General features: G+C 39.8%; 1 protein-coding gene across 1 annotated transcript; it reads left to right on the top strand.

Moving 5' to 3' along the window:
* Nucleotides 1-1,900: 1,900 nt before the first annotated feature.
* LOC310634915 (olfactory receptor 1L4-like) lies at nt 1,901-13,559 on the top strand (the record flags this gene model as incomplete). Its single annotated transcript, XM_083353452.1, has 2 exons — nt 1,901-2,687; nt 12,533-13,559. 2 exons carry the CDS (start codon nt 1,901-1,903, stop codon nt 13,510-13,512), a joined length of 1,767 nt encoding a protein of 588 aa, XP_083209578.1. The 3' UTR covers nt 13,513-13,559.
* Nucleotides 13,560-15,386: the final 1,827 nt, after the last annotated feature.

Genomic DNA, 15,386 nt, shown 5'->3' with positions numbered 1-15,386 from the left:
CTGCACAAAATATAGTATTAAAGGAAAGCTTTTAGTTTTCAGGAAATAAAATAGCTGTTTACATTTGGAATATTTTCCTTATTTGGATAGAAACTCCATGCTTATTTTCTTAAAATCCACACCTTACTGCAGGCGTCTTCAAACTTGGCCCCTTTATGATTTGTGGACTTCAACTCCCTGAATTCTTCAGCCAGGCACACTGGCTGAGGAATTCTGGGAGTTGAAGTCCACAAGTCATAAAAGGGCCAAGTTTGAAGACGCCTGCCTTACTGTATCTATAAAGATGGGGTTTGAAACAAAGTAGGAAAAACTGTAAGAAAGAAACTTGGCATGCCTTTCCCTCTGCTATGGAACAGAAACACCATCCTGATTGGGGCAAAATCTGTACCTGATTTTCTGTGAAAATGAAAATGCCCCATTTAAAAGTGTGAAGAATATTACATGGAGTTACATCAATCAGACATACAGGAAAATAAAGGTCATTTGCAAATCTGAAGCTTTTCACCAAGACTGAAATAGTTAACTTCCTATATTGAGCTCCAGTTATGAATTTGATTTTAGTATGCCATTAATGGAATATATTTTATTTCAGTGGATTTATTCCTCTGTTACCTAGCTGATTCCAGTTTGCACTTGTTCCCTTTAAAGTCACCATGCAAGGCAGAGTTGTCCTCCTTACAGAACCTAATGATGTACAATTTCCTCCTTTTCATATCATCCATCCACTGAGATTGATGAAAGCTCATGTCATTGGAATGTGAAAGGTTAAGAATTCGACACCTAGCCTGTCTCCAAATATGTTCTACTAACTTTTTTCATCTCCAGTCATTCCAGCAGGATCATACTGGTTCAGACTGAGTTTACGTTGTACCTCTAGAATGACTGAATTAAAAGGACATTCCCTCACTGTTTTACATAGGAGTGTTGCAGAACCTGAGGTAGGGCACCGGTATTTGTGCAGGACAGAAAGAATCTAACCTGAGTGATGGTTAGTGAAGAACCGGGTGCCACCGGTCAGAGAATGTCGTCTGGTGGACCCTAGGGGGAGGTCCTTCTCTGTGGGTGCCCCGGATTTATGGAATCGGTTGCCGGTTGAGCTCTGGATGGCGCCCGACCTTCGCTCCTCCCGACGCGATCTGAAGACTTATTTGTTCGAACAAGCCGGCCTGGCCTGATGGGGGATGGGTTGGGATTTTATTGTTGTTTTTAATATATTTATTTATTGTTTTAGCTTGGGCATTGTGTTTAATTCTTTTTTAACTTTTGTATCTTTGTATTTTTATATGTTTGCCCTGTTCACCGCCCTGAGTCCTTCGGGAGAAGGGCGGTATACAAATAAAATTATTATTATTATTATTATTATTATTATTATTATTATTATTATTATTATTATTATTATTATTATTATTATTATTATTATTATTATTATTATTATTATTGGAAGTCAATGATGCGGGGAGGCAAAACACACTACCTTTCTAACTGTACCATACCAGGAGGAGAGTCAGAGAGCAAGTATATGCATGCCTGAAAACAAAAGCAGAAAGAGGTAGTCTGAGATTAGAGTCTCATAGACAAAGAGCCAGTAGGGTGATAGACAAAAAAACAAAGGAACACAGAATAAATTGTTAATTTACTGCCCCTTGGAATCACAGGTTGTGAGGTGCCGAACAGTCAGTGCCATTTCCAGCAATATCCAGTGAGGGATGATAGCCCGTGAGATTATTTAGTTTTACATTCATGAAACTGAAGGAGCGATGATATAATCCCATTTACTCTCATTTTCAGATGAGCCATGGACACAGAACAGGAGAGCAACACCAACTTTACGGGATTCATTCTCCTGGGCTTCTCCACCTCACCAGAGTTCAGGGGACTTCTCTTCCCCTTCTTCCTCGGCATGTACCTGCTTAGCTTACTGGGAAACCTCTTGATCATGCTGCTGATCTTCTTCAATAGTGACCTTTTTCACACCCCCATGTATTTCTTCCTCAGTCATCTATCATTGGCTGACCTGGGATTCAGTTCCAACGCTGTACCCAAGATGTTGCAAATCTGGGTCTCCCAGAAAAACACCATCTCCTATAGTGGATGCTTGAGTCAAATGTATTTCTTCGTGGTCTTTTGTACCTGTGATAACTTTCTCCTTGCCTCCATGGCATATGACCGCTATGTGGCTATCTGCCAACCACTTCATTATTCTATAATCATGAGCTACAAGCATTGCTTGATTTTGGCTGCTGTGTCTTGGCTCCTCTCTTTTTCCCAAGGCCTATTGTATGTGTTTACAATAGCTAATTTTTCTTTCTGTGGGTCTCGGGAGATCCCCCATTTCTTCTGTGACCTCCATCCTTTACTCAAACTTTCCTGCTCAGACACCTCTTCTGCTGAAACACTGCTCATGATTGAAGGTACTGCAACCATGCTTGGCCCCCTTATACTCATCCTTTTCTCCTACATATTGATTATTTTCAAGGTGTTGAAAGTTCCTTCAGCTTCCGGGAAGTACAAAGCCTTCTCCACTTGCACTGCACACATCACGACTGTTGCCTTGTTCTATGGGACTCTGATTAGCACCTACATCCGCCCATCTTCCACGTATTCTGGCTCTAGGTTGAGAGTGGCTTCAATATTCTACACTGTGGTGATCCCTATGCTCAATCCTTTCATATACAGCCTGAGGAATAGTGGGATTCATGGGGCCATGAGGAAATTTCTAAGGGTTTGGGTGCAGAAGAGGGGAATCAGAGCAGAACTGAGAGTGACACATAATAAACCTGGAGCCAGTTTGAAAAACAAGGGCTGCCAGTAAAATGATATTTGATGTTCTTTAACCTTCGTAACATTCCACACTATTTACTATGTCCTGTGCATAAAGTTTTGATTTCTTCATATCTCCCAAGATTGTGTGCCATTATAAAATGAGAACGTTGAAATTCTAAAAGTTCAGCTGCATGGCCTTAATATAATTTATGTACGTATAGGTTACTTCAAGTGGCTTGTACTTCTATGCATTTCACCAGCATTACTCTTTTAGATTTAAATGGATTAATCACATAGATAACCATGAGTGTAGAAATAAGCTACCATTATGTTCTGAAGCCCCAGGAAGAAGGTTTGAGTAAAATTTAAAATAAGATTTGATTAAGAGTGCATTTTTCTTTTTTTAATGGACATATTTGACATAGTAAATTTGTCATATTTCCACCCAGATCTTTGGTGCTGTTCCCAAACTATTATCTATGCTGGGCAGCTTAGCCAATTTATTTTTTAGCTCTGCCACAACATTGATAAATCAGAAATAGTGGAGCTTTGCAGCACTTTTGAAGTAGCTCGCATCTACTTTGTTGTCCCTTTTCCCCGCTGGTCTTAAGAAGCCATGGCTCCTGTCCACTTGCCTGCTTAAAATGTGAAGAGGGTGGCTTCTCAACTTCACTCTACAGTTGCCAGTTTTTCTATTTGTAATTGTTGTGAAAATTCTCATTGTGCAAAGTGGAAATGCTAATGGTATGTGAGGGCTTTCTGGTTCCTGGCTTTTACATGCCCCCAGCTGGAGAATGATGCATTGAGACAATTGCAGGGTGCTGATGTTAACTCTGTGAAGATTTAAAGCTTTATGGAGCCATTTTTATTCTTGCCAAAGGAGCAGAAATTCACCTATTAATAGCGAGCACCATAAACTGGTACAGATAACAGTGCAAGATAACACATAGAAAATATTTCTTTTCATTCTTCCGGTAGATCAGCTTGGAAAATGAAACCTAATTGGGAAATAAAATAATTTCCTAAAATACTTCATCATACCAAACTGGCTTCTTATTCACCATGCCCGAGATTAATTTTAAAGGTATTGATCCAGAGTCAAGTTCTTCTTTGGCATGTTCTCCATCGCAACTGAGATTATTACATTTCCAGAAATGGGAATTTTGTTATTTATTTGGAGATTTAATGACCTTTATAAGGCATTTTATATTTATATTTACATATTCAAGGACATATTCTAGTATGTCTGGGACTGTCTACTTCAGGTAGAATTTTCACGTATTACACGATCACATTGAGAGCAAATGCTCTTGACACCCATCCTGAAAGTGTTTGAATGAAATGCCCATGGATAAGTCTCTTTTTGGCAGTAGTCCTCCCAAACTGCATTTTGCAAAACTTTGGACTTCAAAAATAATTCAATAATTCATTGGAGATGAAGTGAAATTAGGCTCCTCACTGGAAACATTAATCACAAAAGCTTGAACTTTTGGACACATAATGTAAAAGGTAAAGAAAATTCTCGAGAGGACATTGATCTCAGAAAAATTGCAGGCAACTGAACTGAAAGAGACATCAGCAAGTGAAGTGATTAGATATTATTTATCACTGACACCGGCATTGTGCAAAAGACTAGAATTACAGGACCCTGGACAGCTCCATTCCGTTTGCTGAACTGGACTGGAGAACCTGCCCATAGATCTGGAATTATTTTTTTTTATTACTTTCTTCACGTTATTTTTCTGCTGAAAGCTATCAAGGGCTGCACACAACAAACAAGGCAAATTACAAAAACAAGAGAAACGGCTCCAAGAAAAACAAAATTTAAAAGAAAATGGAGGACAAAGGGACATTTATAAAGGAGAGACTGATCTTTGCATAACAAAAATTTTCAAAAAGAAACGCAATTTTTTTTAAAAAAGCCCTTGTCCATCTCAATAATGTTCATACTCATTGCAGAATCTCATAAAACATATCTTATTTTAACTTTGATTAAATAAGCAACTTTATATTCCTTACTTTTACTCTGAAACTTTTTAATCTGTAAAGTTCGTCAGTCACTCTCTCAGCCCAACTCACTTCACAGGGTGATTGTTCTGGGGAAAATAGGAGGAGGAAGGTGTGTTGGATACATTCAGTGCCTTGAGATATTTGTCAAAATAATGAAGGTGGAATACAAATAAAATAAGTAAATAAATAAATATTGTTGTCAATATTTATTCAATTCTTCAATTCTTCTTTAACCCATTGCATGGACTTCTTCAAGCCTCTTTTGTAAATCCAATAAAAAGACATTGTTCAGATAATTCATTTGGTGTAATTTTGTAAATCCCAATCAAAACTCTAGGCAGTTTTTCCCCCTTCCTTTTTGCCTAGAATTTTTAGTTCCTTCTAGTGCCTCCTCTAGGGACGCGGTGGCTCAGTGGGTTAGGATACCGAGCTTGTCGATCAGAAGGTCGGCAGTTTGGCAGGTCGAATCCTGAGTGCCGCGTAACAGAGTGAGCACCTGTTATTCATCCCAGCTTCTGCCAACCTAGCAGTTCGAAAGCACGTAAAAACGCAAGTAGAAAAATAGGGACCACTACGGTGGGAAGGTAACAGCGCTCCGTGCGCCTTTGGCATCTAGTCATGCCGGCCACATGACCATGGAGACGTCCTCGGACAAGCGCTGGCTCTTCGGCTTTGAAACGGAGATGAGCACCGGCCCCTAGAGTCGGAAACGACTAGCACGCATGTGCGGGGGAACCTTTACCTTTACCTTTACCTAGTGCCTAATTTAAATCATAAGGTCTCTAATCTCTGTTAGGATCTATAGTAGACAAAATAATTCTGGTCCCCCCCAATCTATTTATTTTATATAATTAATTCCAAAATCTTGAGGCAAAAATCCAATATTCCAAATTTGTCTGGATGCTTAAATAGTTTATAACTTTCTTGGATCAAAATCTTATTTATCTTTTTTGACATTTACTTCAGCGTTTTTAAGTTCATAAATATATAGTTCTTTTCTTTGGTTTAGAAGTGAAGGTAAACTCATTAGCAGCTTTTCAAACATCTTTTTGAAGATCAATACTTTAAAGATGGATTACCTTCATGGATTACTGCCTTGTCGTGGCGAAGGGGCTTGCGTAATTCAATGAAGCTATGAGCTATGCCGTGCAGGGCCACCCAAGACGGACAGGTCATAGCAGAGAGTTCTGACAAAACGTGATCCACTGGAGAAGGAAATGGCAACCCACTCCAGTATCTTTGCCATGAAAACCCTATGGACAGTACCAAAAGGCAAAACGATATGACGCTGGAAGATGAGCCCCTCAGGTCGGAAGGCGTCCAATATGCTACTGGGGAAGAGCAGAGGGCTAGTACTAGTAGCGCCAGAAAGAATGAAGCGACTGGGCCAAAGCCGAAAGGACGCTCAGCTGTGGATGTGTCTGGTGGTGAAAGGAAAGTCCGATGCTGTAAAGATTTTTTCTCCATAGGAACCTGGAATGTAAGATCCATGAATCAAGGAAAACTGGACGTGGTCAAACAAGAGATGACAAGACTGAACATTGACATCTTAGGTATCAGCGAACTAAAATGGACAGGAATGGGTGAATTTAATTCAGATGACCATCAGGTATACTACTGTGGGCAAGAATCCTTCAGAAGAAATGGAGTAGCCTTCATAGTCAATAAAAGAGTAGGAAAAGCAATACTGGGATACAATCCTCAAAATGACAGAATGATCTCAGTTCGAATCCAAGGGAAACCATTCAATATCACAGTAGTCCAAGTCTATGCCCCAAACACCAGTGCTGAAGAGGATGAAATTGACCAGTTCTATGAAGCACTACAGCACCTTATAGAACTAACACCAAAAAATGATGTTCTTATCATCATGGGGGATTGGAATGCTAAAGTAGGAAGCCAAAAGATAACTGGAATAACAGGCAAGTTTGGCCTTGGAGTGCAAAATGAAGCAGGGCACAGGCTGATAGAATTCTGTCAAGAGAATACGATGGTCATAGCAAACACTCTTTTCCAACAACCCAAGAGACGGCTCTACACATGGACATCACCAGATGGTCAACACAGAAATCAGATTGACTATATGCTCTGCAGCCAAAGATGGAGAAGCTCTATACAGTCAGTAAAAACAAGACCAGGAGCTGACTGTGGCTCAGACCATGAGCTTCTCCTTGCAAAGTTTAGGCTTAAACTGAAGAAAGTAGGGAAAAGCACTAGGCCAGTCAGGTATGAATTAAATCATATCCCTGTTGAATATACAGTAGAGGTGACAAATAGATTTAAGGAATTAGATCTGATAGACAGAGTGCCTGAAGAACTATGGACAGAGGTTCGTGACATTGTACAACAGGTAGCAACCAAAACCATCCCAAAGAAAAAGAAATGCAAGAAAGCAAAATGGCTGTCTGAGGAAGCTTTGCAAATAGCTGAGGAAAGGAGGGAAGCGAAAGGCAAGGGAGAAAAAGAAAGATACACCCAATTGAATGCAGAATTCCAGAGAATAGCTAGAAGAGATAAGAATGCCTTCTTAAATGAACAGTGCAAAGAAATAGAAGAAAACAATAGAATAGGGAGGACCAGAGATCTTTTCAAGAAAATTGGAGAAATGAAGGGAACGTTTAATGCAAAAATGGGCATGATAAAGGACCAAAATGGCAGGGACCTAACAGAGGCAGAAGAGATTAAGAAGAGGTGGCAAAATTACACAGAAGAACTATACAAGAATGAGCTTAACGTCCCTGATAATCACAATGAGGTGGTCACTGACCTCGAGCCAGACATCCTAGAATGTGAAGTGAAGTGGGCCTTAGAAAAGCTGAGCAACAACAAAGCTAGTGGAGGTGACAGTATTCCAGCTGAGCTATTCAAAATCTTAAAAGACAATGCAGTAAAAGTGCTACACTCAATTTGCCAGCAAATTTGGAAAACTCAACAGTGGCCACAGGATTGGAAAAGATCAGTTTACATTCCAATTCCTAAGAAAGGCAGTGCCAAAGAATGTTCAAACTATCGCACCATTGCACTCATTTCTCATGCTAGTAAAGTCATGCTTAAAATCCTACAAGCTAGACTTCAGCAGTATGTGGATCGAGAACTACCAGAAGTGCAGGCAGGATTTCGAAGAGGCAGAGGAACTAGAGATCAAATTGCCAACATACGCTGGATCATGGAGAAAGCTAGGGAGTTCCAGAAAAACATCTACTTCTGCTTCATTGACTATGCTAAAGCCTTTGATTGTGTGGATCATAACAAATTGTGGCAAGTTCTTAAAGAGATGGGAGTACCAGACCATCTTATTGGTCTCTTGAGAAACCTATATGCGGGTCAAGAAGCAACAGTGAGAACTGGACACGGAACCACTGATTGGTTCAAAATTGGGAAAGGAGTCCGGCAAGGCTGTATACTGTCGCCCTGCCTATTTAACTTATATGCAGAGCACATCATGAGAAAGGCAGGGCTAGATGAATCAAAAGTTGGAATTAAGATTGCCGGAAGAAATATCAACAACCTAAGATACGCAGATGATACCACTCTAATGGCAGAAAGTGAAGAAGAACTAAAGAGCCTCTTGTTGCAGGTGAAGAAGGAGAGTGCAAAACTTGGGTTGAAACTTAACATTAAGAAAACCAAGATCATGGCATCTGGCCCTCTCAATTCCTGGCAAATAGATGGGGAAGAAATGGAGGTAGTGACAGATTTTATTTTCCTGGGCTCCAAGATCACTGCAGATGGGGACTGTAGCCAAGAAATTAAAAGACGCTTGCTCCTGGGGAGGAAAGCCATGGCAAATCTAGACAGCACACTAAAAAGCAGAGACATCACCCTGTCAACAAAAGTGCGTATAGTCAAGGCTATGGTCTTTCCAGTTGCAATGTATGGTAGTGAAAGTTGGACCATAAGAAAGGCTGAGCGCCAAAGAATTGAGGCCTTTGAACTGTGGTGCTGGAGAAGACTCCTGCGAGTCCCTTGGACTGCAAGGCGATCAAACCGGTCAGTCCTAGAGGAGATCAATCCTGACTGCTCTTTAGAAGGCCAGATCCTGAAGCTAAAACTCAAGTACTTTGGCCACCTAATGAGAAGGAAGGACTCCCTGGAGAAGAGCCTAATGCTGGGGAAGATCGAGGGCAATAGAAGAAGGGGACGACAGAGAATGAGGTGGCTGGATGGAGTCACTGAAGCAGTAGGCGTGAGCTTAAATGGACTCCAGAAGATGGTAGAGGACAGGAAGGCCTGGAGGAATGTTGTCCATAGGGTCGTGATGGGTCGGACACGACTTCGCAGCTAACAACAACAACAACTTTAAAGATAATTAAATAGGCAATTCTGAAAGTGATTAGTGAAAGGCTTTGCCATGGTTAATGAACTTGATGATTGAGCCTTTCATTTTCCAGCACTGAAACCCATGGGAAGAGCAGCCATCCCAGGCACAGATAGGAGATTTCCCATCTTCTCCATGTCCAGATGGAAGACCAGGGGTTATGAAGAACCAATGTCCTTGCCAGTTCTTCAATCTTTGCCATGGTTATCATCACATCATGGAGATGTGTTTGCTTGCCATGCCTCCACTTAGAGTGCACACCGGTTTTGAATGAGGAAGTGCAATTCTTTCCAAAGACAGAGATTAAAGACAAAGAATCCTAGGGTCTAGGGGATCCTAATAGCTACAGCCATTCAGTCTTGGTACAATTAAGACAGGACATCAACTATATCACTTGAACAATGCAGAGTTGATATGTACAGTATAAATGGGTATCAACAATCTGTTGATGATACTATACCCCAAACTGACAGATGATATCACATTATGGTTTTATGTAGGTGTTAAACAAGAGGGGAGAGATTATTGAGACCTGTGGCACCTCTCATAGAAGGGGCTGAGGGTGCAACCTCTACCCCTCTGTCAATACCAATCAGAAACTGCCATGAAGGAAAAAGGAGAACCAACCTAATATGGTGCCCCCATTTCCAAAACCTCACAGCCAGTTCAGAAAGATATTGAGACTGAATCCAAAGCTGCTGAGAGATCAAGGAGAGGTCAATGGATGCACCATCCCCTCCAACAACATCAGAAGTCATTGACAAGCATAATTATTACTGACTCCATACTAAATTCTTGAATGCTGACTGGAACAGATACAAATAAATTGCTTCCTCCAAACTTAACTGGAATCTGACCATTTTCTCAGCAACAGAAAAGGCCCCATTTTTAAATGGAAAGTTGAAGACATGACAATAATTGTATAACAAAATTTGTTGGTTCCAGGCACAGCCTCTTGAGGGGGCACATTGCCTCCTCCTTCAAGGCTAAAGACATTGTTCTCTCCTGAAACAAGCCAACTCCACAGCATGGACCCAACTGCAGGATACCTCTTGAGTGGTTTCAACAACCTGGGAGGAACCTAGATGTAAACAGCTTGGAGAATCCTGCCCACTTCCTCAGGAGTCACCAATTCAAACTCTTCCCAGCTTACACTGCAAGACCCAGGCATCTTAGCCAGACCTTCCTAGCTGGAGTCCACCTCTGAGTGGGATGTGCATGACTTATTATAAGCCAAGCAGCTATTCTTCACAGCAGCCCTGCAGATGATCCTGTGGCCCACCCTTCCCCAACTAGCACAGGGCAGCTGAATGATTATTGGCAGACATGAAAAGAATAGAGAAATACAGATACGTATATGGATTATATTATGAAAACATCATCACACTTTTGCCAAGCAAGCACAAAGTTATGTAGATAATAGGAAGCTTCATGGATACTGTTTGTGCAGAAGGGGAACCTTGTTGCAACAGCAGGAAACCTGAAAAGAGGCAAATACTTGCCTTCGTTTGAAACAGAAAGTTATAGAAGAGGTCCATTGTAAGTGTGGAAGAAGAAAATACATTCTCCATGGGAGGAATAAAATAAATGGGAAAGGCTAATGGTGGTAGATTCACGTCTATCAATTTAAAAAATGATCCTTGTAATTGTACCTCTCACAATAATTCAAATGCAGGAATTATCAACCAGAGCTTTTTTACAGTAAGCGGATAAAACAATACACTTAACCCTGCAAATCAAGCTATTTTGAAGTACAAATAGCTGAGTGGAGAATAAGCAATATTAAGACTTCAGAGGTATGTTCTCAGTGTTTGCAACTGGATAAAACTGTTATGCAGATTTGCCCACTCGCTGTTGTTGCTATTTACTTATTTAAGCTTTCAAAGATAGTTTTTCTAAAGGTAGGGATATATATTGATAATACCCTATCAGATGAGAAAAAGCAAGTCCTACTCCGATCCATAATGTTAATATACTGGTGATAATATTCAGGTTTCCTAATATAAAACTGCACACTACTACCGGTGATGTTTGCTATTGGGAACTAGACTTCTGGAGATCCAACACATTGAGAATAATGCTGTTTGCCCCAATAAAGTTTTGTTTATTAAAAAAAACAACCAGTTATGTTTGGTATCCACCAACCTAGCCAACTTTAGATTGCTTGGTATTCCTGTTGAATATTTTTTGATTAACAAGTTCCCTGAAGAGTGTCTTCATAACTTATATTTTCTTTCCTTGGGGAGCCACAATGAAGATGAATTATCTCCATCTCATTACAATAAGGGTCCTATTTATACCATTGCTTAGTCACCTCTGCTTCAGGAAGAAAACAGGTTACACTGCAAAGACTTTGTTCTTAGGTAAAGGATTGTACAATGTGTATCATCCCCATGAAAGAGATCCATTTTTAGTGAAGACATCAAGACTTCCAATTCCAGTAGAGATATGGTAACGTATCCAATTATATTTTATGGGCAAAGAGTATGATCTTCTTAGTGCTTTATTCAGCTTTATCTCCGCCTCTCTTTCGTGTCTGCATATACAGTATAACAACATATAACTTCGCACATCTTGCTATCACATTCTTTGAACTCAATGCATTCTCAGCATACTGTATCTGAATTAACCACAGAACAATGCTGTTGCATAGTTCTTCTGTCTGTCATTGTTGTGCTTCTATTATCCCCGTGCAGATTGTCTTTTTGCAAATACAACGGGGTGGTATAATGGAGGTACTGTTGAAAAAAAAAAGCCTGGGGAATGAGACTTTGAATTGGAAAAGGGTTATCTCTTTGTTCAGAGTGTAAACAGGGTGGGGAAACAGCCTGGGGGGAAAATGACGTAATTAAAAGGGCTATTGCTTAGTGGAAACTTTGCATATAATATGTCACAAAAGAGCCCTTGAAGTTTAACATGTGGAAAAAAAAAAGTGTGCCTGAAGAATATGTGTTTGGCTCCTACCAGTGGTGTGCACGGTAATGGGTGAGATGGATAAATGTTTTACACAGAAGAAGGCAGGCTGCTCTATTACCCTAAATTAAGCCATTTCAGCTTAAGTAGTGACCATTTTACAGGAAGAAGGAACTGGGTTATTGGCAAAGGGATTTTTTAAAATAACATCCTTAACTAATCAGTCCAATTGCCAGAAATTTTTCTTTTAACATCCATTCCCCTATTTTAACACTCATAAATAATTTGTCATTGTACATTCCCCCCATCGATCTGAAAACAAACAAAACTAGTCCTAACATATCAACCAGATTCTCAGTTGCTCAGAAAAAATCAGAGAGGAGAGATTTATGCAGTCCTTGGCCATATTTGGAGGGAGTGGCTTTTTTCAGTTGTTGGCATGCAAATTAAAATAAGCTATATGTCTTTCACAAGAGAAATGCCTATGGATAATATTTAACAGCTGTAAATCTATTTCTTTGTCTCAAGCTAGTAGTCAAGAACTTGGTCCTAAATGTCTGAGCTACATGATGAACACGGAGCAGAAGAATCAAACCATCTTTGCTGGATTCATCCTCCTGGGTTTGTCTTCCTCACCAGACCTTGAAGTGCTTCTCTTTCCCATCTTCCTCTGTATGTACCTACTTTGTCTGCTAGGAAACCTCTTGATAATCTTGTTGATCTTCTCCAGTACCAATCTCCTTCACGCTCCCATGTATTTCTTCCTCTGTCACTTGTCATTGGCTGACCTTGGATTTAGTTCTGCTGCAGTGCCCAAATTGCTATACAACTTAGTGACCCAGACAAAAGCAATATCCCATAATGGTTGCCTGACACAGATGTATTTCTTTGTGAGTTTTGCTGCGACAGATAACTTTCTCCTGGCCTCCATGGCGTATGACCGCTACGTAGCCATCTGCCGCCCATTGCACTATGCCAGAGTCATGAGCTTCAAGTGCTGCCTTCTGTTGACTGCTGGATCTTGGCTCCTGGCTCACTCCCACTCTTTGTTGTACATCCTGTTAGTATCTAATTTTACCTTCTGTGCTTCTCGAGAAATCCCCCATTTTTTCTGTGACCTCCATCCTTTATTAAAAATCTCTTGTTCGGACACCTCCATTGTTGATAAGCTTCTTGTGAGCGAAGGAACAGCCATTGTTCTTGGGCCTCTGCTTCTCATTCTTTTCTCTTACATCTTCATTGTCCTGAAGGTGGTGAAGCTTCCATCTAAGTCCAAAAAGTACAAAGCTTTCTCTACTTGCAGTGCTCACCTCACCACTGTGGCTTTGTTCTATGGCACCGTGATAAGCACCTACCTCCGCCCATCAACTTCCTATTCTGTCTCAAGGCTGAGAGTGGCATCAATATTTTATACAGTAGTCACCCCTATGCTCAACCCTTTCATATACAGCCTGAGGAACAGCGAGATGCACGCAGCCATGAAGAGACTGGTAAGGAATTGGTTTTAGTGGAAATAGCATCCTCAGCCATAGGTACAAATAATCATGACTGTCAATGGAACAATGCCCAATGATTCCTAGCATTTAGAGTTTTCTGTTATTCTGTTAATAGTAAAGTGCAACCAAGCTTACTTTTTATATTAGTTGTTTTTCAACATACAAAGGTGCCCGAAGATCTGTCAATAACATTATAAGCCACTCTGTTCCATGAAGTAAAATTCAACTGTCAGAAAATACCCTGCTTTTGGACAGCTTATTGTCTGAAAAAACGTCTGTGATGCCTTTTGACATTGGTAGTTGTTGTTGTTTTTTTGCAAGCTATCATAGCTACTGGTCTCATCGCAAGGCAGGGTTGTGTTTGCTGAAAAATAAAGATTATTTATTTCCCTGGGAACATTTTGGCTGAAGTGTATGAAGTAACTGATGTTTATTATTGCTTTTAAGGAACTGATTCTTTCGAAAGGTAAAAGCCAGAGGTCTCAGTGTGCTTAAAGTGCTGTGTATGTTTGTGTGTCTCTGTGGGTGTTCAATTGATTATTGGCTACTGTAGATTTCTTGGCTACATTTTTGTATTTTCCTGTTGCCTTTCTCCTACAGAAAGTCACCCTTTGGACCTAAGGCAGGATTAGAACTTATTGATTCCTGGTTCTAATCTGGTGCCTTCAACCTCTACACTAAATCCCTAAATCTCCATTATTTTCTTCTTACAAAAATTAGCTGGAAATAGCTATTCTTATTACAGAGGAAATTAGAGAGTATGAATAGTTAACTATCCTTCAATTGGTATCTCTACAACTTTACCAAGCTGGCTCTGTTTTGCTGATTAATTTTGTTTGCTTTTATCCTGCCCTTAAATAAGTCTCTTCTTCTTCTTTTTAAGTATGGCTGTTATCCATCAATGTGAAATACCTACAGTAGGTGTTTCAGTTCTAGGTTACAAGAGTCTGAAATTAATCACAGTGAATGCTCAACTCCTCTTCCACCAGATTTCCCTGTTCCTGAACCACAGCATTTGCTTTTCTTGCTGTCAGTCAGAACCATCTCCCAGTGCCAAAGATTTGCTGGTGAAATCACAAGATTTTTTTTTAAAAAATATAGGCTATCTTTGATTTCCTTGCCGTATAATGGGAATTAAGTCCCTGAATTTAAAACTATCTGTCTTTTGCTAACTTGTGTTGAAGTTCTGTCTCTGTCTAACCTACCTCACAGGGTTGTTGTGGGGAAAAATGGGAGGGTGAAGTACTTTCTATGTTGTCTTGAATTTCTGCATGAAATGTATGATATATATCAAGGAAACAAATATATTACCTTTTTTCATCCCTACAATCAATAACACATATTATTCCTATTTTGTTAAAACCTACCGGTTGAAAGTAAATGTTTCAATACAAATACAAATAAACTATAACGCAAATCGGTAAACTGTATCATCAATTGATCTTATTGTTTCTGTCATAATTAATAAAGGGATGAAAGTATTCTCTTTTCTGCCTTCCTTTTTTTGATCGGTGTAGACTTCAAACCTTATGATATGTGTTTCTGCACAAACAGTTTATTATTGCTTATTGCAAATCAAATCTTTATTGTGGTCAAAGACCAGTACAAGGAGGATGGGATACAGCCAACTAAAAAGTATACAGAATACATTGGAATCTAAAAAATAATAATTATAAAGGGTTTAAAACATATAAAACAGAAGTATATATAAAAAACAAAAGTCTAAAATCTAAAAAGAGGAACATTAAATGGGCCTGAGGAGCATGAAGTTTAGTATGTGACAGACTTAATCTATTCCAATGCACAGTCCTCTAGAATTTCCAAGCTAGATGTTCATTAAGACTAATTTATGGCACAAGTCATCATCTGATTGATTTTAAACACTG

The sequence above is a fragment of the Vipera ursinii genome (genome assembly GCF_947247035.1).
Source record: "Vipera ursinii genome assembly, chromosome: 2".
NCBI classification, from domain to species: Eukaryota; Metazoa; Chordata; class Lepidosauria; order Squamata; family Viperidae; genus Vipera; species Vipera ursinii.
Note: the sequence above shows the minus strand (reverse complement) of the source record. Positions and strands in the feature narration are given on the sequence as shown.